This window comes from Paroedura picta, chromosome 2 (genome assembly GCF_049243985.1).
Source record: "Paroedura picta isolate Pp20150507F chromosome 2, Ppicta_v3.0, whole genome shotgun sequence".
NCBI lineage: Eukaryota > Metazoa > Chordata > Lepidosauria > Squamata > Gekkonidae > Paroedura > Paroedura picta.
This window is the reverse complement of record NC_135370.1, coordinates 178,145,908-178,169,850: the sequence shown is the minus strand read 5'-3', so window position 1 is coordinate 178,169,850 and position 23,943 is coordinate 178,145,908. Positions and strand designations below refer to the sequence as shown.

The 23,943-nt window shown below is 49.0% G+C and overlaps 1 protein-coding gene across 5 annotated transcripts in view; it reads left to right on the top strand.

Moving 5' to 3' along the window:
* LRRC9 (leucine rich repeat containing 9) overlaps nt 1–23,943 on the top strand; it is a 72,539-nt gene that overhangs the window by 24,014 nt on the left and 24,582 nt on the right. For all 5 annotated transcript variants that reach the window (XR_013228612.1, XM_077323953.1, XM_077323952.1 and 2 more), the window contains exons 13-23: nt 1,210–1,333; nt 1,613–1,783; nt 6,067–6,194; nt 7,994–8,206; nt 9,671–9,790; nt 12,399–12,590; nt 15,623–15,748; nt 16,274–16,405; nt 20,747–20,924; nt 21,584–21,804; nt 23,751–23,873. Coding sequence is in view for 4 of the 5 variants with exons in the window: in XM_077323953.1 (XP_077180068.1) it covers nt 1,210–1,333; nt 1,613–1,783; nt 6,067–6,194; nt 7,994–8,206; nt 9,671–9,790; nt 12,399–12,590; nt 15,623–15,748; nt 16,274–16,405; nt 20,747–20,924; nt 21,584–21,804; nt 23,751–23,873 (1,728 nt within the window). In the remaining variant the exon portion in view is untranslated. The remainder of the gene's footprint in view (nt 1–1,209; nt 1,334–1,612; nt 1,784–6,066; nt 6,195–7,993; nt 8,207–9,670; nt 9,791–12,398; nt 12,591–15,622; nt 15,749–16,273; nt 16,406–20,746; nt 20,925–21,583; nt 21,805–23,750; nt 23,874–23,943) is intronic.

Here is a 23,943-nt window from a genome sequence, read left to right as displayed (position 1 = left end):
ATCTTCCGGAGTATTTGCCAGTCCTCCCAATTTGGTGTCATCTGCAAACTTGATGAGTAGTCCCTCCACCCCCTCATCTAGATCATTAATAAATATGTTAAAAAGTACCGGGCCGAGCACCGAGCCCTGAGGTACCCCGCTACTCACCTCTCTCCAGTCTGATGAAACACCATTGACAACAACTCTTTGAGTGCGGTTCTCTAACCAATTCCCTATCCACCTAACTATCTGAAAATCCAGATTGCAGTCCTTCAACTTATCCATCAGAACATCATGGGGAACCTTGTCAAAAGCTTTACTAAAATCCAAGTAAATGACATCAACCGAATTTCCTCGATCCAGCAAACCTGTTACTTGGTCAAAAAAGGAAACTAGGTTGGTCTGGCAGGACCTGTTGGAGACAAATCCATGCTGACTTCCTTGGATCACCAAATTATCCACCAGATGTTTGCAGATCACTCCCTTTAATATCTGTTCCATTATCTTCCCCACAACGGAGGTCAGACTCACTGGTCTGTAGTTTCCCGGGTCATCCTTCCTCCCTTTTTTGAAGATCGGAATAACGTTTGCTCTTTTTCAGTCCTCCGGGACATCTCCAGTCCTTAAAGAGGTTCCGAAGATGATGGACAAGGGCTGTGCAAGTTCTCTGGAAAGTTCTTTGAGTACTCTCGGGTGCATTTCATCTGGACCAGGGGATCTGAACTCATCCAGTGCAGCTAAATGCCTCTCGACAACCTCTCTATCCATGTTAACCTGCCACCCAGACACTATCCTTTGGCTACAGCCATCTCTAGATGTGCCTAAACACTTTGACCTGTGGGAAAAAACAGATGTAAAATAGGCACTAAGCCTTTCTGCTTTCTCTGCATCTTTCGTTAGAGTTTGTCCATCCGCACCCAACAGCGGGCCTATTGCCTCCTTTACTTTACGTTTGCTCTTCACGTAACTGAAAAATCTTTTCTTGTTACAGTGGGCTTCCCTGGCCAATCTTACCTCACTCTCAGATTTAGCCTTTCTGATGATTGATCTACAGTGCCTAGTAACCTGTAGGTACTCTTCTTTAGAGCTCTGTCCTTCCCTCCATTTCCTGAACATTTTCCTTTTCTTTCTTAGTTCCTCTTGAAGTTCTCTGTTCATCCAAATAGGCTTCTTAGAGCTCCTGCAGTGTTTTCGTATTTCTGGAATAGTCATTAATTTAAACTCTTTTAGGTGCCCGGCAGTGAAGAAGCTGTTCCCCTCTCCAACAGCCTAAGTATCTGTGAATGTCCCAGAATCGAACACTTCCAAAAACAAGCCAAAAGCAAAGGGGACTTTGAGGAGTCGTTCAGACCAGGTAGGATCGGCAGAGTTGCTCTAAATGACCGTGGGTCAATTTTTTAGAGGGATTTATACTGACCAGGCAAAAACTGGTGTGTGTGGAAACACAACAGAGGCATTGTGTAGAACAAGGGTGGCCAAACCGTGGCTCTCCAGATGTCCGTGAGCCCCTGCTGGCACTTGTCCTGAAGGTGTACGGCTTGGTTCGCTCTCTTGGGTCCCCTGGAACTGTTTGCTGCAATCGAACTGAGACTCTGGAATTGTCATTAAGGCACGCTTATGTTCTCTTTTTCAGGGAAGCTCATCATTTCCAAGGTTTTCCTAGGGAACTTTATGCAGGCTTGTGAGACAGAGCCCATCTTCCAAGCCAACTTTCCCGGGGTCAGTTCTGTGTACAGGCCTCGCGGCCTCCCCCCTAACGCCTCCTCTGCTCACGGGACCGTGGCTTCACTGGAGAAACCAAAGGGTGAGTATCCCTCTGTGGCCAGAGCTCATTGTTGTATATGCAGGGTTAGAATCATAGAATCACAGAACCATAGAGTTGGAAGGGGCCACACAGGCCATCTAGTCCAACCCCCTGTTCAACGCAGGATCAGCCCAAAGCATCCTAAAGCATCCAAGAAAAGTGTGTATCCAACCTTTGCTTGAAGACTGCCAGTGAGGGGGAGCTCACCACCTCCTTAGGCAGCCTATTCCACTGCTGAACTACTCTGACTGTGAAAAACTTTTTCCTGATATCTAGCCTATATCGTTGTACTTGAAGTTTAAACCCATTACTGCGCGTCCTCTCCTCTGCAGCCAACAGAAACAGCATCCTGCCCTCCTCCAAGTGACAACCTTTCAAATACTTAAAGAGGGCTATCATGTCCCCTCTCAACCTCCTTTTCTCCAGGCTAAACATTCCCAAGTTCTTGAATAGTATTGATCTTGGATAGTATTGCTTTATCCCAGACAAGTAGGAAAGGAAGAATTCGAGCTAAAGAGGACCTGCCATACTGTATTAGAACAGCGCCCATTCTGTACACAGAGGATAATGCACTTTCAATGCCCTTTAGAAGTAGATTTTCCTGTTCCGCACAGGAAAATCCAGCTGCCAAAGCACACTGAAAGTGCATTATCCTCTGTGTACGGAATGGACCGCACGTGTCTGGTCACAAGCTCACCGAGCATTTACGTCCTGAACAAGGGATTTAGTTTTTAAAAATATGTTTGCTGGACTAGGATCCATTAAAACGTTAGTAATTAAAATATCTTGACGAGACTCGTTTCACCGTCCCAGAAGTTGCTTCATCCATTGCTCTCCCGCCTCCTCCTTCCATGGGCGTTCAGATAAAACATGCTCCACAGTCTCCGCTGTATCATAGAATCATAGAATCATAGAGTTGGAAGGGGCCATACAGGCCATCTAGTCCCACCCCCTGCTCAACGCAGGATCAGCCCAAAGCATCCTAAAGCATCCAAGAAAAGTGTGTATCCAACCTTTGCTTGAAGACTGCCAATGTATCCTTGCAGATACCTGATTCTGCAAAGCTAAGGTACCTCCTGGGTCATCTAGTCCAACCCCCTGCACTATACCACTGAAACCTTCTTGTAAGGTGCTCCTGGACTTGAATCTAGCTCTTCTCCATAATTTCAGTCACTCTTGCCCATCACTCTTGCGCGGGGGGGAGGGAGTTTTAACGATCCAAGTACAGGTCAGCCTCGAAAAGTGGGAGTGAAAAGGAATTTTATGATGCAGCCACCAGAGGGAGCTCCAGCCCCACGCATAAGGCTGTTGTGTTTATCACAAGCAAGCCACAGTGCCTCTGTGGGCGTTCAGAAGGCCATGCGCTGTCTGGAGTCCCATGGGGAATGGTGGCAGGAGCGTCACCCAGGTGAGGGGCAACCGGGCGCTGATACTTCCAGGCACGCACATCCCGGGAGTACAATTGCCCTGGTGATCAGCCTGCCCGTGGTACAGTTCCTCCAGTTCATAACCCCGGTGAGGATTCCGCAGCACCATTGGGAACATTGCTTTGACATTCGCTAATTGAGCCCCTCGGGGGTGAGACACGGATCGGTCTCCTGGAGTACATTTGGCACTTTGGGTCACTCCTCCGTTTTCAGGGAGCCCAGGAACAGAATACTTCAAAAAATAAAAGCACCTGTCAATCAGGTTTACAAGCTTACCCAAACAAGTGACTCTCTTCCTAAATGGAGAAAAGACTCTGTGGATTCCTCAGGGAAGGGCTGTGGCTTAGTGGTGGATCATCCGCTTGCCATGCAGAAGGTCCCAGGTTCAATCCCTGGTATATCCAGTCAAAAGGACCAGGCAGCAGGGGACAGGGAAGACTGCCCTTGATAGACCAATGATCTGACAGTATAAGCAGCTTCCTGCATTCATATTCATTAGGGAGGGGCCTGTGGCTCAGTGGTGGATCATCCGCTTGGCATGCAGAAGGTCCCAGGTTCAATCCCTGGTATATCCGGTCAAAAGGACCAGGCAGGAGGGGACAGGGAAGACTGCCCTTGATAGACCAATGATCTGACTTAGTATAGGCAGCTTCCTGCATTCATACTTATTAGAGAGGGGCCTGTGTCTCAGTAGCAGAGCATCTGGTTGGCATGCAGAAGGTCCCTGGTTCAATCCCTGGCATCTCCATGTAAAAGGACCAGGCAGGAGGTGACGGGAGTTTCTGAAGAGTCACTGCTGCTCCAAGTAGACAATACCATCACTGAAGGACAGAGGGTAAGGCAGCTTCATGAGCGAGTGCCTGAGTTGAGTGGTCCTGATGGAGACAGAGTCTCCTGCCTAACCGGGCCTACCCTGGAGTAAGCTTGGATAGGGATCGCATTTCACGAAACCTTGGTTGAGAAAGTCTGGGTTATATGAGCCGACCAAGATGATCCAGTTGGCCTTACTAACTTAAAGCACTGTTTGCTTGATGCTTTGCAAAGCATTTCTGCAACTCGCTCTACGCGGGTCTGCCCTGGAGGCTGATCTGGAAGCTCCAGCTGGTCCAGAATACAGCAGACTGAGTCCTTACTGGGACTCAGTGGAGAGCACATATTACAGCAGTTGCTCCACATTGGCTCCACATCGGAGACCCAAAGGAAATACGAGAGTTTTAACTTATGTGTTTTAACTATGTTTTAATAGGTTTTTTAACGGGATTTTATGGTATCGTATTCACGGACCTTGTAAACCACCACGAGACATTTGAGAGTGGCGGTATATAAATATAAAAACAAACAAATAAATAAATAAGACAAATGCCTTTGAATTATGTACCCGGAGACGATTACTGAAAATATCACGGACTGCAAGAAGAACAACTTGATCTGTTCTGGACCAAATTAAACTGTCATGACCCTGGGAGGTACACCCCAATGCAGACATAGGCTCTTCACAGTGAGGAGTCCAGAAGTAGCTTTATTGGGATTGTAGGGGAGCAACTGCAGAGACTTGCTATTACAGAGGAACATTGCTGAAAACACCTCACAGAGTATTCAAGGAAGAGATAGACCCTCACCCCCCCCCAGCCCCTATTCCATGCGATTGCACGCTAAAAGGTATTCCCACAGAAAGGCTGCTTCATCTAAACTACAAAGTGAAATCTTCCTTCAAACGTCTTTGCACCCAGGCATGAAGAGACAGGCAAGGTAGTTTGCATTCCTTTCAACATTAAACAGTGTCTGCCATAACAGATAGCAGGCATGACCTCAGAGGGCAGAAGGAACAAGGGAGTGGGGAAGGGAGGCTGGAAGAGCCCCCCCCCTGGGAAAAACAGACACTCTCTTGGGCCCCCTTGGCTGAAGGTACGTACCTGGGCTATGGGTACATGACGTAAACCCAATGAGCCTCTTTAGGCAGCGATCGGTAAACAAAATACTTTGGTCACATCATGTGTATAAAATGAAAAAATTATTATCCTTGGTAAGACTGAAAGAAGCAGAAGTGGTAAACCAAGAACAAGGATGGATAGAATCAAAGGCATAGGTGGATTGACCTTTTTATCATCATCATCATCATCATCATCATCATCATCATCATCATCATTATTATTATTATTATTATTATTATCCTTTAATTTATTAAAGGATAATAATTTCCAAAAACTTAAAGAAATGACTGCAGGCTGAGTTGGACAGCAGGCTTTTCCCCAGAAAGCCATTGTGAGTCAAAACAATTTGACAAAATCAAACAACAACCATCTTCATCAACCAGTGTTGTGCGGCGTAACGGTGACCCCCAACCATAAAATTAGGCAAGTGTTCCTTCACAGAAATTAAACCGAAACTGACCGATGGCGTGAAGATCCATTGTTCATGATTGCATATAAACTGTTTTTTTCTGGGGTTTCTCAGTTCAGCTCTGCCTCTGTCCCGCCATGCCCATCTCGTTCTTTTCCGTTGCTCGAGACAGACAAACATATCTTGATCTACCCCACAAGGCTGTTGTGTGGATGGCACCCCCCTGTCCAAGCTGCTCGCCCTGCCATGACCCCCGTGAAAGGGTTGTTTGACCCCTAAAGGGGTCCCGTCCCCCAGGTTAAGAACCCCTGGGTTAGTGGGTCAGACTAGGAGGTGAGAGACCTGGGTTCAAATCCTTTCCACTGACACAAACTCAATCTCTCTTACCCTAACCTTCCTCTTAAGCTTGTGAAAACGAGAAGTGCCCATTTATGCCACCCTGAGCTCTTTGGACAGAAGGTGAGATGAAAGTGTCCTAGACAGATGAGAGAATTATTCTTTTCCCTTTTTCTTCAGCACCAGAAGTCTGTTCTTCCCTGGAGTTCAGGAACTGCGACTGCAGCCTCCGGCAGTGTGAGTGGTTTGTGTTCGATCATGACTTGGTTTTGCCAGAATACGTCGTTGAGTTTGAGTTCATCACGTTGGTATGGATTTCTTCTTTCCTAGCGTTGCGTTCGGCGCGAAGGGCTGTAGGCCAATGGTCCACGACCTTTTCTCAGCCTGCAGGCCCCTGTGGACTTCTGATGCAGGGAGGTGGGGACAACCACAACTTGACTGTTGGGGGAGGCGGAGCCAATCACAAAATGGCTGCCGTGGGAGGCGGAGCCTCATTTGCAGGAGGTGGAGCCACAGACAAGCCCAAATGTCAGGGAGAATGGAGGTAATTTAAAATAGGCACCATAGTCGAACAGCGAGAGAGACAATAAATCCGATAGTTGAAAGAATATTTTAATCTGCACAGCCAATCAAAGGCCATTTCCTAAAAATACTTGGCGAGCTGAAGGGAAACCAGAGTACCAGGTGAGCATCATTGCAGCGAGTGCCGTGGTGCCCGTGGGCACCGTGGGCACTGTCCTCAGTCCTCCAGAGCAGTGGTCCCCAACCTTTTTATCACCGGGGACCACTCAACGCTTGACAATTTTACTGAGGCCCGGTTGGGGGGGGTAGTTTACTCCTCTACTCTCAACCACTGCCCTAACGCTCTCTGATCGCTATGGTCATGTTTAAACCTCCCTTCAAAATAAGAGACAGACACGCCACAACAATGAACATAAGGAACATTTTATTTTCATGGAAATTTTAACTCATGACAAAGACAAATCAATGGGAACCCTGAGCTTGTTTCTCTGCAATGAGGAGTGATGGGAGACAATGACACCCAAAGTGTGTTGTAAAGGGCCGGGGGGGATGAAGTAAAGGGCCGGGGGGGGGGGGAGAAGGCGTCCTTCGCGGCCCACCTTCAATTAGTCGACGGAACACATGTGGTCCGCAGCCCACAGGTTGGGGATCGCTACTCCAGAGGAGAAGACAAACCTTATCTGCTGTTTGAAACAAAGAGAAGGCGAGGGATGCTGTCGATTTCCAATCGTTTTTTTAGGGGCTGATGGGGTTACACTGTCATCTCTATTTTGAGGGTGTTGTTGCCACTGTGTTCAAAGAACTTCCGCAAAGTGACTCAATGAAGACACAGTCAGAGCTGCCTGTCTAGGGGGATGGAGGAGTGAGACGGCTGCAGAATCTAGTTCCGCCTTTCTCAACTTTTTTACCATTGAGAAAGCCCTAAAACATTCTTCAGGCTTTGAGGAACTCCATAAATGGGGCTGTCATGCAGAACATGGCTGGGAAATAAAGCTGGGATAAAGCCCCCCTGGGACCCCTCCCCTCACCAGCCCCTTGAGAGCAGCAGGCTATAAATCCAATAATAATAATAATAATAATAATAATAATAATAACAACAATAATTTTAAATTCGCAGAGTACACCAGGAGGTTGGCCACACTTTGGACTTCACTAGCTTAAGCCTCATGGTTAAGAGTGGCAGCCTCTAATCTGGAGAACTGGGTTTGATTCCCCGCTCCCCCACACGCAGCCAGCTGAATGACCCTTGGCCAATCACAGTCCTGTTAATTCTGTTCTCACCAAGCAGTCCTGTCAGAGCTCTCTCAACCCTACCTACCTCACAGGGTGTCCGTTGATGGGAGAGGAAGGGAAGGCGATTGTAACCCGTTTTGAGACTCCTTCGGGCAGTGAAAAGCAGGGTATAACAACCAATTCTTTTTCTTCTACTAATTCATAAAGAATTTGACCTTTATTGGCATAATTCTCAGCATTTTGATCCTCTGGACAGGAGCGTACTGTTTGGAATGTCTCGTGTTTTTTAACATTTAAAAACTGAAAAGCGTAACAAACTGTGGATGAGCCATTGACTGGGTCTCTCGCACAGGTCAAAGTGGAGACTCTGTTCTCTTCGCTCAGCAACGTGGTTTCGGAGGAAGGGAGGAGAAATTCGGCGGGATTCATCCTGTCTCGGGACCTGCAATGCGACGATTGGGCTTTGAACATGGAGCCTGTCGTGAAGCCGAAGCCCAAAATAGTTTGCTTGGATGAGAAAACCATCTTAGGGGTGGCCAAGGCCAACGTATATTGCCAGATAAAGGTGAGCAGGGTGACAGGGGCGTATCTACGGAAAATAGGGCCTCAGGCAACCAATGAAATTGCATCTCTGTTCAGGCTGTATTATCATCCCTTGACGACCCCAATGCTCCAATGTCGCTTCCGGGTGATGTCAGAACTTCGGGTTAAGTTCCAGAGTCCTAGCGGCTTTGGGGTAGACCCAAGCCAAGTTCATTAATCTTCTGAGTAACAAATTATGGCAGAATGTGAAAAAGAGAACTGCAGCTTTCACTGATGCACATCCGTCTATGACAGGGGTAGTCAAATTGCAGCCCTCCAGATGCTTTAGGGCTGATCCTGCGTAGAGCAGGGGGGTTGGAGTAGATGGCCTGTGTGGCCCCTTCCAACTCTATGATTCTATGATTCTATGATTCTATGGCCTGTATGGCCCCTTCCAACTCTATGATTCTATGATTCTATGGCCTGTATGGCCCCTTCCAACTCTATGATTCTATGATTCTATGACCTGTATGGCCCATTCCAACTCTAGGATGCTATGATTCTATGTCCTTGGACTACAATTCCCATGAGCCCCTGCCAGCAAATGCTGGCAGGGGCTCATGGGAATTGTAGTCCAAGGACATCTGGAGGGCCACAGTTTGACTACCCCTGGATACGATCAAAGTCAGCCTTTTCAGCTTCTTCTGTTTCTAGTGTGATAATCAAAGACAAATTGTACATCTGAACAAATTCAATTTTTGCTGCCCAATGATGGCTTGTCTGACTTTAGTTAGAAACTGCTGCATTCTGCAGGGGGGTGGACTAGATGACCCTGGAGGTCCCTTCCAACTCTGTAATTCAATGCTCAGTGGTACTCCCCCCCCCCCAGCATGAGGCACCCAGAGCACATGTCATTACGCCCAGTTACGCAGATGCATCAATTTTCCCCACTGGAATTTCCACTGTTTTCATTGGAAATATGGGAGGGGGGGGAAGGAAACATTTTCCCCAGGGGACCCCATTTACATTTGGGGTGTGCCCCCCCCCTGGCCTTCCTATCTCCAGCATGTTTTGTCCAATTAATATTGTCCTCCTCATCCCCTTACTGCAAAATCTGTTCTTTTTAACCTCAGAGAGCAAAAACTAAGATAAGCATGCTAAGGTCGCGTAAGTTGCAGTTTTCAGTTCTTTCTTTATAATACTGGATCTAGCCATAATTTTTCTTTACCAAGCTACTCATCCCTTTACATTTCATACCCAGCATAGTACAATTTGACATGTTCAGTTATAAATGATGCATTTTAAATGTGTTAAGTCTTACATAAACATCCCCAAATTTGAGTTGGGCGGGGGCCAAAAAATCTCCCCTTGTGCCTTGAATGCTTCCAAAAATGTTGCGTCTCTTCCCAAGACCCTTGGAAGTCTTTTTTGTTGTTGTCGCCCTTTCGGGCACAGAGGCAACACCAAAAGACTGTCAATCCAAAACAATCCGTGCTTTTGTCATTAGGTTCTGAATCTGCACGGCAACCGGCTGAGCAAGCTACGAGACATTTCGAGGCTCAGTTCATTGCGGAAGTTGATAGTCAGCTTTAATGAATTTACTTGTCTGGACGATGTTTATCACTTGGTAAGAGAAACGTGTCTCCATTTACTCTTCATTGTGGAAAGTCATCCTTGTTCCTCTTTAGAGCCAGCTCAGTGTCGTGGTTAAAAGCGGCGGCTTCTAATATGGTAAACCGGGTTTGATTCCCCACTCCTCTTCCACATGCAGCTGGCTGGGTGACCTTGGCCTCGCCACAGTCCTGTTAGAACTGTTCTCAGAGAGCAGTCCTGTCAAAGCTCTCTCAGCCCCACCTCCCTCACAGGGTGTCTGTTGTGGGGAGAGGAAGGGGAGACGACTGTAAGCTGCTTTGAGGCTCCTTGGGTAGTGAAAAGCGGCATATAAGAACCAACTCTTCTTCTTCTAATTTAGTACTTTCAAAAGCCAGGAAAGAGAGCCCCCCCCCCCCACTGGGACACTAATTAGTGCAGATGGCTCAACAGTTTGTAGTGTGGCTAGAAAAAAGCCAAGGACAGGGAGCTAGCACAGCTCTATTGTTTGCAGGCTCATTTTGGGAGGGGTTGTGGTGTGAAGTTTCCCGGTTGTGCAGAATGTGATTGGGAAGCATAGATGTGGACATGCCCACCCCGAGCCCCTCCCCTTCCAGCACCATCACTGGCCATTTAAGAGGGAGAGGTGGGTCAACATGACCATATATGGTTATCCTCCAGCAGCTGCTCTGGCTTCCAGTCAAATTCCGGGTAAAGGTTTTGGTTATCACCTTTAGGGCCACGCGCGGTCTGGGCCCAGTATACCTGAGGGATCTCCTCTCTTCCTACACCCCTCAAAGAGCATTACGCTCTGCCACCGCCAACTGGCTGGTGATTCCTGGCCCCAAACAAGCATGTTGGTCCTCAATGAGAGCCAGAACTTTTTCCATCCTGGCTCCCACCTGGTGGAACGAGCTCCCAGATGAGATCATGGCCCTGACGGAACTTGAACAGTTCCACAGGGCTGCAAAAGGGAGCTCTTCCACCGGGCATTCGGTTGAGGTCGACCTGAACCACCGCTTCCCGTTGGCCCCCAAGCCTCCCTCCTACGACAACCTCTACAATTTGCCCAACCCACTGGACCTCAGTATGAGTTAAATTCAATGCTCTTCGCAGTATTCCACCGTTCTATAATGTTGTTATTGTTACTCCTAGGTTAATGTTATTGTTTCTTATCTCACAAACAAACAAATAAATAATAGGTAAAGGTATCCCCTGTGCAAGCACCGAATCATGTCTGACCCTTGGGGTGACGCCCTCCAGCGTTTTCATGGCAGACTCAATACGGGGTGGTTTGCCAGTGCCTTCCCCAGGCTTTACCGTTTACCCCCCAGCAGCAAGCTGGGTCCTCATTTGACCGACCTCGGAAGGAGGGAAGGCAGAGTTGACCTTGAGCCGGCTGCTGGGATCGAACTCCCAGCCTCATGGGCAGAGCTTTCAGACGGCTGCCTTACCACTCTGCGCCACAAGAGGCTCTCTTGTGGCGCAAATAAATAATAGCACCTGATAAATGTTTAACAAATTTAAAAAAACATGAAAATGAATTAACTTGGAATATCTGTATTGAGATATTCGGTTAATACAGCAGAGTGAACCTTAGTTCAGTAAATGAATTCCCCCAAGATGTATATTGTGAAAAATGGAAAGCAGATCCAGTTCACATTCAGGTTGCAGTCAAAAGTTGTTACCCACAAGTGGCCTGCGAGAGTGGCAGGCTAAAAGCCCAATAAATAAATGAAATAAAGAGATAATTCTAAAGGATCCTTTCCCTCTCACAAATGGTCTGGCATCCTGCATATGGGACCATGCGGGTGTTGCCTGCAGACCTGCAGAGACACATGTCTCCATGGAAGGCCATGTGAAGTGTGTGAGAGGACAAAGGAAGAGGAAGGGTCAAATGGCAGCTCCCTGGTTAAGACAAAGAGGCATTCCATTCAAGGAGATGACACCTATACATACTTAGAGTGATGTAGCGCCCCCGGAGTCCAGGCATGCTGTGTCCCTCACTCCAACAATCTGCTGGTCAGAAATTCTTAGTAACTCCAAAGCTCCAGTGCATTTCCATAATGGAAGAGTGGCTGATCGAGTAGAAGACACCAAGTCCTAGAATTCCTCTAGTTTCCTCCTTCAGTGGTCCTGAGCATGGGTCACAAGCCGACAGCACACAACCAGATCTTTTTTTTATTCTACCAGTCTGCCTCTGGGTGCAGCAGGAGAAGGTCTCGAAGGGGGATGAGGAACCGTGGAGACAGCCCTGCTGGTTGAGGGCAGCCATTCTCAATATTTTTACTGTTGAGAAAGCCCTGAAACATTCTTGAGGCTTCGAGAAACCCCAGAAGTGACACGATCGTGCAGAATATGGTTGGGAAGCAGAGCTGTGGACACGCCCACCTGGGGCCCCTCCCCTTCCCACCCCCTACAGGTCCCTCATTGGCCATTTTGGGAGGTATATATGGTCATATCACCCAATAATTTCTTTAAAAATATATTCAAAATTCATCAAAACCCTTCCAGGACTATCATGAAACCTTACTTGAGAAAGCCTGGTCTAGGAAACATGGACATGATTGCTGCCCGGCTAACGGGGCTGGGTCAGTAGACACGATGACGCCTTACCTGTCCTCCTATCCGATGCTTTGTTGCAGCCAAACCTGGAATACTTTGATGCCAGCCACAACCACGTGATCACCCTGGAGGGCATCCGAGGCCTGATCAAACTGAGGCATTTGGACCTGGGCTGGAATCAGCTGAAGAAGACGGGGGAAGAAATTAACGTTTTACGGAGGCACACGCCCACCTTGCTCACGCTGAATATTGGGCATAACCCGTGGCATAAGGTAGGTTTCAGTCTGATACAATGTGGTGGAGACAGCCACAAAATGGCTTCCAGACGTTACGTACCTTTAGTCACCCAGGGGCCCTTTGAAAGGGGGGAAAGTGGAGTGTACAAGCAGTGCACCTTGGGAAAAGTCATCCTCCGGGAGGCTGTGGCTGCCTAGCTAGGCGGCTAGAATGCTCCCTGCCTCTGCAACCCGTAGCAGTCTCAGCTCACAGCCCGGAGTGTAGCAGGGGAGGGAAAGGTAAGCATTAGGGGAAGGCAGAGTGGAGGCAGAGGGATGATTTCCATTGGGAGTAAGGATGTAATAAAAGCAAATCAAGGTGGCGGCAATGTTTTTTGAAAGCTAAGGAGATATTTTCCACAACACCTGCAAAAAGGAACATACGAACCCTGTTTTGCACGCACGAGTCCTGCTGGATCAGTACATTACTCCATCCAGTCCAGCCAGGGGCCAGCCAGTTCCTCTGGAGGGCCAACAACAGGGCAGAGAGGCCTAGGCCTTCCTAAGAACATCAGGAGAGCCCTGCTGGGTCCATCCAGTCCAGCCTCCTGCCTCACACAGGGACCAGCCAGTTCCTCTGGAGGGCCAACAACAGGGCAGAGAGGCCTAGGCCTTCCTAGGAACATCAGGAGAGCCCTGCTGGGTCAGACCAGGGGTCCCTCCAGTCCAGCCTCCTGTCTCTCTCAGGGGCCAGCCAGTTCCTCTGGAGGGCCAGCAACAGGGCAGAGAGGCTAAGGCCTTCCTAAGAGCATCAGGAGAGCCCTGCTGGGTCAGACCAGGGGTCCCTCCAGTCCAGCCTCCTGTCTCTCTCAGGGGCCAGCCAGTTCCTCTGGAGGGCCAGCAACAGGGCAGAGAGGCTAAGGCCTTCCTAAGAGCATCAGAGGACCCCTCCTGGGTCAGACCAGGGGTCCATCCAGTCCAGCCTCCTGTCTCACACAGGGGGCAGCCAGTTCCTCTGGAGGGCCAGCAACAGGGCAGAGAGGCCGAGGCCTTCCTAAGAACATCAGGAGAGCCCTGCTGGGTTGACCAGGGGTCCCTCCAGTCCAGCCTCCTGTCTCACACAGGGGCCAACCAGTTCCTCTGGAGGGCCAGCAACAGGGCAGAGAGGCCGAGGCCTTCCTAAGAACATCAGGAGAGCCCTGCTGGGTCAGACCAGGGATCCATCCAGTCCAGCCTCCTGTCTCACACAGGGGCCAACCAGTTCCTCTGGAGGGCCAGCAACAGGGCAGAGAGGCCGAGGCCTTCCTAAGAACATCAGGAGAGCCCTGCTGGGTCAGACCAGGGGTCCATCCAGTCCAGCCTCCTGCCTCACACGGGGGCCAGCCAGTTCCTCTGGAGGGCCAGCAACAGGGCAGAGAGGCCGAGGCCTTCCTAAGAACATCAGGAGAGCCCTGCTGGGTTGACCAGGGGTCCCTCCAGTCCAGCCTCCTGTCTCACACAGGGGCCAACCAGTTCCTCTGGAGGGCCAGCAACAGGGCAGAGAGGCCGAGGCCTTCCTAAGAACATCAGGAGAGCCCTGCTGGGTCAGACCAGGGATCCATCCAGTCCAGCCTCCTGTCTCACACAGGGGCCAACCAGTTCCTCTGGAGGGCCAGCAACAGGGCAGAGAGGCCGAGGCCTTCCTAAGAACATCAGGAGAGCCCTGCTGGGTCAGACCAGGGGTCCATCCAGTCCAGCCTCCTGCCTCACACAGGGGCCAGCCAGTTCCTCTGGAGGGCCAGCAACAGGGCAGATGTTGTCTTCTGGATCTGGGATTCAGCAGCTTGGTGCCTATGATCATGGAGGTTCCCCTCACACACCTAATGTATTTTTTCGGAGGGTAGCCATGTTGGTCTGCAGTAGAACAGCTAGTAGCACCTTGAAAGCTGAGAAATGTTTCAGGGTATTGCCTTTTTACATGTTCAGGGAGAAGAATTCTCATCAGCATGATGCACCACTCTTTGCTCCAAAGTTAGGTTGGGGGAGGCATAAGGAAAAATGTCTCTTAAGTCAAGGGATAGGGTTGGGAGTGTCCTGCATAGTGCAGGGGGTTGGACTAGATGACCCAGGAGGTCCCTTCCCACTCTATGATTCTAGGATTCTAAATTCCATCTAAACCTCCAGAAGAAGTTCCTGACTGTTAGAGCGGTTTCTCAGTGGAACAGGCTTCCTTGGGAGGTGGTGAGTTTTCCATCTTTGGACAAACAGGCTGGAGAGCCATCTGACGAAGAGGCTGATTCTGTGAAGGTTCAAGGGGGTGGCAGGTGACAGTGGGTGAGCGAGAGGGTTGGGAGTGTCCTGCATAGTGCAGGGGGTTGGACTAGATGACCCAGGAGGTCCCTTCCCACTCTATGATTCTATGATTCTGAATTCCATCTAAACCTCCAGAAGAAGTTCCTGACCGTTAGAGCGGTTTCTCAATGGAACAGGCTTCCTTGGGAGGTGGTGAGTTCTCCATCTTTGGACAAACAGAGGCTGGAGAGTGACAGAGAGGATGATTCTGTGAGGGTTCAAGGGGGGTGGCAGGTGACAGTGGATGAGTAAGAGGGTTGTGAGTCTCCTGCATAGTGCAGGGGGTTGGACTAGATGACCCAGGAGTTCCCTTCCAAGTGTATTATTCTATGATTCTATGAGGGTAGATGTGCTTGAATGGATGGGTGAAGCTGTTCATGGCATTGACGTATATAAGAGGGGTGGCCAAACTGTCTCTCCTGATGTCCATGCACTACAATTCCCATGAGCCCCTGCCAGCACATAGAGGCACATGGGTACTGTAGTCCATGAACATCTGAAGAGCTACCGTTAGGCCACCCCTGACTTAGAATTAGCTGTGGATCAAGTGATATCAAAGCGGCAGGTGGAAAGACCTGTTTAAATTCCACCAGATGCAACACGTTGGCATGACAATTTGGCTCTTGGTCCTCCATCCGTGAAAGAGTCTCATGGAGTTTGGTGGGAAACCTGTACCATAAAGTCTGTGTCCACCACCAAATGATTCACTACCCTGGGAAAACGATGCTGTTCTCTTTTCTTCCCCCTCCCTGCCCCAGCCAGCTTCCATGCGGCTGAGTGTGATCGGCCAGTTGAAGACTCTGACCCATCTGGACGAGGTCTTGATTACTGACGATGAGGCAGCTGCTGCCGCCCAGTTCATAACGGACTCCAGAATTTCTCAGGTTTGACATTCTTTGGCAGGCTAGAACGTAAGAACATCAGAGAAGCTGTTTGGATCAGGGCCAATGGCTCCTCCAGTCCCAGGTGACATCTGGAGTCCAGTGGGGCCAGAACTCCAGAAGCCCTCCCACTGTTTCCCCACAAGCACCAAGAAGACTGAGCATCAGGCCGATGGCATGGAATTGAGGTCTCTGGGAGAGGGGCAGGTAGTCGTTTATTTCCTGCATTCTAGAGGGGGTTGGACTAGATGACCCAGGAGGTCTCTTCCAACTCTATAATTCTATGACTCTGTGATGGACCAAGGATCTGATTCAGTATAAGACAGCTTCATGTGTTCACGTTCTTCTTGGACCATGTTATTCCTGAAGGATTCATTCATGTCCTATGGCATTTTTTTTTTTAAATCATCCATTAAGAGTGGTTTACCAGCATCACTCTGCTGCATGTGGATGCTAAGAACGGAGGGTTGATAACCGTGAGATTTTTTTTCTCTTCGCCATTTAAATGTTGTGGCTTCTTTTTTGCAGGTATCCCTACTGGAGCATTCGAGGACAGATACGGAGAAGATCCGTATCCTCAGCGTGGCACCACAGGCCAAAATCCTGAGCCAAATGAGCAAGAATAGGCTGGATATGTTTCAGAACAACTGGTTTACAGTGGTAAGGGGGAGCATGACCAAATGACCGACATTGGTTCTTAAAATAGGACCTCTCCCCTCCCCACCCTTCGCTTCATTCTGGTAGTCTTTTGGTAGATGTCTTCTCTCAGTTTTGGGATTCCTCTGGCATTCCGAAATGGGAATACTTCAACTGTTCTCTTGAGCTGCAAAACAAGCAGCTATCTGGCCCTTGAACTGCTATCTGGTCCTTGAACTGGAGATGTCGGATGCTTCAGCTTGGGTCCTTCTACATGCCAAGCAGATGGTCTACCACTGAAACCCTCTATCTCTTATTGTTATGGATCTTAAATGTTCTGGAATCTTATTTCCCCCCCTTTCTGGAAGTCGCGCTTACATCGCAAGCTGCCGTGTGAAAAATCACACCCGAGTCTCAAGCTTCGTAAAAGAAGCAAGTAAACTAACAGTGGAAATGGCAGCTTAAAAAAAAAATGATCCGAAGAACTGTGCAGTTCTGGTGCGCTCCTCCCAGCATTTAGGATGCAATTTTAGCATGAGCAGTTGGCCGAGATTCCGTCAAACCGTTTGTCCATGTAGCCTAGAGGGGTTGGATGACTGCTGCCCACATTCTCACGAATAAACGAGTCCAGTTCATTTTGAAGCGAGATGCACAGTCTTCCTTCAAATTCCACTGTTGTGTTGAAGAAGAAGAGTTGGTTCTTATATGCCGCTTTTCTCTACCCGAAGGAGTCTCAAAGCGGCTTACATTCGCCTTCCCTTTCCTCTCCCCACAACAGACACCCTGTGAGGGAGGTGGGGCTGAGAGAGCCCTGAGATTACTGAAGAAGAAGAAGAGTTGGTTCTTATATGCCACTTTACTCTACCTGAAGGAGTCTCAAAGTGGCTTATATTCGCCTTCCCTTTCCTCTCCCCACAACAGACACCCTGTGAGGGAGGTGAGGTTGAGAGAGCCCTGATATCACTGAAGAAGAAGAAGAGTTGGTTCTTATATGCCGCTTTCCTTACCTGAAGGAGTCTCAAAGCGGCTTACAGTCGCCTTCCCCTTCCTTTCCCCACAACAGACACCCTGTGAGGGAGGAGAGGCTGAGAGAGCCCTGATATTACTGAAGAAGAAGAAGAGTAGGTTCTTATATGCCGCTTTCCTTACCTGAAGGAGTCTCAAAGCGGCTTACAGTCGCCTTCCCCTTCCTCTCCCCACAACAGACACCCTGTGAGGGAGGAGAGGCTGAGAGAGCCCTGATATTACTGAAGAAGAAGAAGAGTAGGTTCTTATATGCCGCTTTTCTGTACCCAAAGGAGTCTCAAAGCGGCTTACAGTCGCCTTCCCTTTCCTCTCCCCACAACAGAAACCCTGTGAGGTGGGTGAGGCTGAGAGAGCCCTGATATCACTGCTTGGGGAGAGCAGCTTTATCAGTGCCGTGGCGAGCCCAAGGTCACCCAGCTGGCTGCATGTGGGGGAGTGCAGAATCAAACCCAGCTCGCCAGATTAGAAGTCCACGCTCCTAACCACTACACCAAGCGGGCTCTTGAATGACCACCTGCCAGTTCGAGCGCATTTCTGTACGAGAAACCCAGCGTAGGATGTGGTCTGTGGAGGTCCCCAGGCACCCAGACCTGCCTTGACCTCTGTCGCGACCCATCTTCCAGAATCCCGTTAATCGGGCAAGCCGCAAAGGTTAAAAGCTCCTCTGTCAGTTCAATTTGTGGCACGGCACGCAGCATAGCTAGAGGAGGACACATTTGCACAGAGGAGCATCGCAGTCTTGCTCTTTGTGCGTCGGGAGAAGAGCGTTTACGAAAACCGCCCCCAGAAGCTGCATTTAGGCCGGCGGTGTCAACATTACACTGTGAGACATCAGTGCCAAAGGTGGTTCTCACTGGGGCAGGATGCGTTCGCATGGAAAGGAGACAGCATCACACTAAGAGGCGCAAAGAGCGATTCTCGGATTGGTTTCAAATGGCTTTTTCGCTGGGGGATCGTTTCAGATGGCCGATTTGCTGGATTCTCTCTCTTTTATATTCACTCCAATTTCATATTCACTAGATCAGGGGTGGCCAAAGTGGGGCCCCGGACTACAGTTTCCATGAGGCCCTGCCAGTTGGCCATGCTATCTGGAGAGCTGAAGTTGGGTACCCCTGCTCTTGGCATGCCGAAGGTCCCTGGTTCAGTCTCCGGCATCGCCAGTTAAAAGGACAAGGCAGTAGATGACATGAAAAGACTTCTGTGTGAGACCCAGGAGAGCTTCTACTAGTCTAAGTAGACTATTCTTTCTCAACGTTTGTATCGTTGAGAACCCCCTGAATTATTCTTCAGGCTCCAAGAAACCCCAGAAGTGGCCTGATTGTGCAGAATATGGTTGGAAAGCAGAGCTGTGGACACGCCCACCTGGGGCTCCTCCCCTTCCCACCCCCTCCAGGCCCATCACTGGCCATTTTGGGTGGGACAGGTAGCTCAACATGACCATGTATGGTCCTATCACCTCTGATGGATCCCTCCATTTTAAATCTGTTTGGGAGTTACGTTCAGCCTATGGGAGTTCTTTTTAAACGGCTGCTGTTTAGAATCCTAGAATCATAGAGTTGGAAGGGGCCATCCAGGCCATAGAATCATAGAATCCTAGAATCATAGAGTTGGAAGGGGCCATCCAGGCCATAGAATCATAGAGTTGGAAGGGGCCATGCAGGCCATAGAATCATAGAGTTGGAAGGGGCCATCCAGGCCATAGAATCATAGAGTTGGAAGGGGCCATCCAGGCCATAGAATCATAGAGTTGGAAGGGGCCACACAGGCCATCTAGTCCAACCCCCTGCTCAACGCAGGATCAGCCCAAAGCATTCTAAAGCATCCAAGAAAAGTGTGTATCCAACCTTTGCTTGAAGACTGCCAGTGAGGGGGAGCTCACCACCTCCTTAAGCAGCCTATTCCACTGTTTGTTGACATGGGTTCTGTTCCAGAGTCATGGACTCTCTGAGGGAGGCGGCTGGCAGTTGGGAGCCAGGCTCTCTGAGGAAAGGTGAGCTCTGCCTTTGAGTCAGGGGGGAAATAGTGAACTCTCCCTGGGTTGAGGAGGAAGAGGGAAAGAACGGGCTCAGGAGCCAGGTTCAAGGCAGAACAAGCTGGTGGCTTTTCTATTCCTGAGGTAAAAGTCACCATCGTTGCTCTGCCCGTTCCTGTAACATCTTTGTAAAATTCTGGATGCTTTTTTGTAGTTTAATAAATCAGCTCTTGTTCATTTTTTGGGGCCTAGTGCTTCTGTTAATTGGTCGATTGGGTAAATTAGGCTTTCTCAATCAGAGTTTTGCGAAACCTTAGGGTTTCTTGATGACCCTGCAAGGGTTTTCCTGAAGGGGCGGGAGTTCATTAATTTTTAATATATTTTTTACATTTGTTAAACATTAATTGGGCGATATGACCATATGTGGTCACGTCGACCTGCTCCTCCCCTCCCAAAATGGCCAGTGATGGGCCTGGAGGGGGTGGGAAGGGGAGGGGCCCTGGGTGGGTGTGTCTACAGCTCTGCTTCCCAACCATATTCTGCACGATTGCGTCACTTCTGGGTTTTCTCAAAACCAAAAAAAATGTTCCACGGGGTTCTCAACGATAAAAAAGCTGAGAAACCCTGGGCTAAATCAAGAAACTATCATTTCCAGGAGTCAGTTGACTGCTCCTTCCCATCCCAAAGCCGACTGGGCTACTAGGTAAAGGTAAAGGTATCCCCTGTGCAAGCACCGGGTCATGTCTGACCCTTGGGGTGACGCCCTCCAGCGTTTTCATGGCAGACTCAATACGGGGTGGTTTGCCAGTGCCTTCCCCAGTCATTACCGTTTACCCCCCAGCAAGCTGGGTACTCATTTTACCGACCTCAGAAGGATGGAAGGCTGAGTCAACCTTGAGCCGGCTGCTGGGATTGAACTCCCAACCTCATGGGCAGAGCTTTCAGACTGCTGCCTTACCACTCTGCACCACAAGAGGCTCTAGGCCAAATGAAAAATAAATAAATACTTATATTTATAATACTTATATTATAATACTTATATTTTCCCAAGAATAGGTAAGACTCTTTCTGGCTCAAAAGGAGGGTCTTACTGGTGGCAGGGAACCACAGAACAGGAGGGGAGTGTGAAGGACTAAGGGGAGCAACCAGTGCACTCACCCCCAGTTCAGCACATCGCCGCTGCACATGCTCGCAGGGGATCATGGGATTTGTAGACCATGGACATCTGGAGAGCCGTAGTTTTGGCCACCCCTGGCCTATACACAAACAGGAATGTGAGGAGTCGGTCCCCTAGCCTGGCCACAATGTGGCGGCCCTGGGATCCTGCACTGAGGTGTTTTTTCTTGCCTTTTATTTTATCCTTCCAGATAACAGCATTAGACCTCGACGGGCAACACCTCAGCAAAATCAGCCATTTGGAAAAACTGGAGAATTTGCGGTGGGCGTCGTTCAGCAATAATAATCTTACCCGAGTAGAAGGGCTGGATTCTTGTCTGAACCTGGAGGAGCTCACGTTGGATGGGAACTGCATCTCAAACCTCGAGGGTAATGTCCTTGCCCTCTCCCTCCCAAATATGCTCAATGAGTTACCTCTTTAGCATTAATGCTCTATATTCTTGATGCTTCAACTGGGCAAGAGTGGGAGGGCATTTGGAGCTCTGGCCCTGTTTATAGTTCTCCAGATGGGTTTTGGCCACTGTGTGATACAGAATGTTGGACTGGATGGGCAAATGGCCTGATCCAACATGGCTTCTCTTATATTCTTACATTTGGGGCAGCGATGCTCTGACTTGTTGGTGCTTGGGTGGCAAAAACAGAGGACGGCTTCTGGAGTTCTGGCCCCACTGTGTGATCTCTTCATGGTCCCTGTGTCTTGGCCATGGTGTGACGTAGAGTATTAGACTGGTTGGACCAGTGTCCTGATCCAACATGGCTTCTCTAATGGAGCTATGATACTTGACTTTTTGGTGTTGGAGGTCAACAGCAAGAGGGCTTCTCCATTTCTGGCCCCACTGGGGGACCCCCTGATGGCATCTGGGTTTTGACCACTGTGTGACTGGATGGACCACTGGCCTGATCTAGCATAGATTCTCTTATGTTCTCACCTGCTGTGGTAGCAAAGAGTCCCAGTTGTGGCCTCCCTTCCAGGGTAGCTTTTGCAGCTCCCTCTAGGTTTGCTCTTGGGCGGTGTTCCTCTTCCTCAGGTATTTCAAAACTCTCCAAGCTGATGCGATTGAGCGCCAACAACAACCACCTCACCAGCCTAGAGAGGAACGTTTTTGACAACTTGGTGCACCTCCACTATCTCTCCCTCGAGAACAACCGGATCACGTCGCTGGTGGGTTTGCAAAAATCCTATGCCCTCATTGAGCTCTACATAAGCAACAACTACGTGTCCTCCAACCAAGAGATCTACTATCTCAAGGTAAATGCCCTTGGGGGGGTCTGCACATGGATTGCTTACTCCTGTGAAGGAGAAGAAGAGTTGGTTCTTATATGCCGCTTTTCTGTACCCAAAGGAGTCTCAAAGCGGCTTCCAGTTGCCTTCCCTTTCCTCTCCCCACAACAGACACCCTGTGAGGGTGGTGAGGCTGAGAGAGCCCTGATATTACTGAAGAAGAAGAAGAAGAGTTGGTTCTTAGATGCCGCTTTTCTCTCCCCGAAGGAGTCTCAAAGCGGCTTCCAGTTGCCTTCCCTTTCCTCTCCCCACAACAGACACCCTGTGAGGGTGGTGAGGCTGATAGAGCCCTGATATTACTGAAGAAGAAGAAGAAGAAGAAGAGTTGGTTCTTATATGCTGCTTTTCTCTACCCAAAGGAGTCTCAAAGCGGCTTACAGTCGCCTTCCCTTTCCTCTCTATAACAGTGATAATAATAGCAACTATGAATAGCAACTATAACAGTCTAATTCAACTATAGCAATTCAACTATAGCAACTATAACAGTCTAATGTGACCCGGCTGGTCGAGGGGATAAATTTATTAGTGCCGCCATCTTTTAGTTTAATCATTTTAACAATGTATTCAGGGTATTTTAGAGGTTTTATTGTATTTTTACTCTTTTATTGTGTAAACCGCCATGAGCCCGAATGGGAACGGCGGTATATAAATTCAAGTAACAACAAACAACAACAACAATAACAACAGGTCCATGGTTCAGTTGGGTGTATGGGGGGTTCTTGGGAGAGAGGTTCAGGAGCCCTGAAGATGTTATTGATTCCGGTAGGCCTCAACCAAAGGCCTGGTTGGAAGTCTTCCCTCTTTCAAGCCCTGCAGAACTGTTTTAGCTCCATCAGGGCCCTGATCTCTTCTGGACCTTCCCCTACATACATACATACAGCTATATGTATGGGTGCATATGTATTTGGTGTAGTGTAGTTTGGTGTAGCCAGTTTGGTGTAGTGGTTAGGAGTGCGGTCTTGTAATCTGGCACGCCGAGTTTGATTCTGCACTCCCCCGCATGCAGCCAGCTGGGTGACCTTGGGCTCACCACGGCACTGATAAAACTGTCCTGACCGAGCAGGAATCTCAGGGCTCTCTGAGCCTCACCCACCTCACAGGGTGTCTGTTGTGGGGAGAGGAAAGGGAAGGCGACTGGAAGCCACTTTGAGACTCCTTTGGGGAGAGAAATGCGGCATATAAGAACCAACTCTTCTTCTTCTTCAGTAATAACAGGGCTCTCTCAACCTCACCCACCTCACAAGAGAACAAATTCGTCTTCTTCTTCTTCCTCTACCTTCAGGGTAAAAATCTTACCATCTTGGCCCAAGTTCTCCAGTCATGCCCACGTTGGGACCAATGAGGTGGGGTTCCAGTTGTTATTGAGGAGTTGTGATATGATGTCAACATGGTATTTTAATGAGTACTTTGGCTGCAGAGGAAAGGACACGCAGTAACGGGTTTAAACTACAAGTACAACAATTTAGGCTAGATATCAGGGGAAATGTTTTCACAGTAAGAGAAGTTCAGCAGTGGAATAGGCTGCCTAAGGAGGTGGTGAGCTCCCCCTCACTGGCAGTCTTCAAGCAAAGGTTGGATACACACTTTTCTTGGATGCTTTAGGATGCTTTGGGCTGATCCTGCGTTGAGCAGGGGGTTGGACTCTATGATTCTTTAATTTTATTCTTTAATTACAGGTTTTATTGTGAATCCTATTCTTCTTAGCTGCCCCGAGATACTGAGGGGCGGGATACAAGTAAAAGAATAAATTAAAAACAATGAACCCATGAAGGTGAACATTGCTGAGTCCAGAGCCGATAAAAGCTTTTAATAGGGTTTAATTATCTCCACCCGTAATCCCATTGCTACAGGATTTCCCTTGCCTTTGATGTTGTCGGGTTAATTAAAGCATTGACCATCTCGTTAATTCCCAGGGACTGAACAACCTGATCATCCTTGACATGTTCGGAAACCTGATCGTATGGAAGCAGGATAATTACCGGCTCTTCGTTATTTTCCACATACCATCGCTGAAGGCCTTAGACGGTGTTGCAGTGGTAAGGGTCACCTCTCCTCTCCATTTTTGTCTTTGTTTTGCTTCATCTTAAACCCGGCTTATGAGCCTCT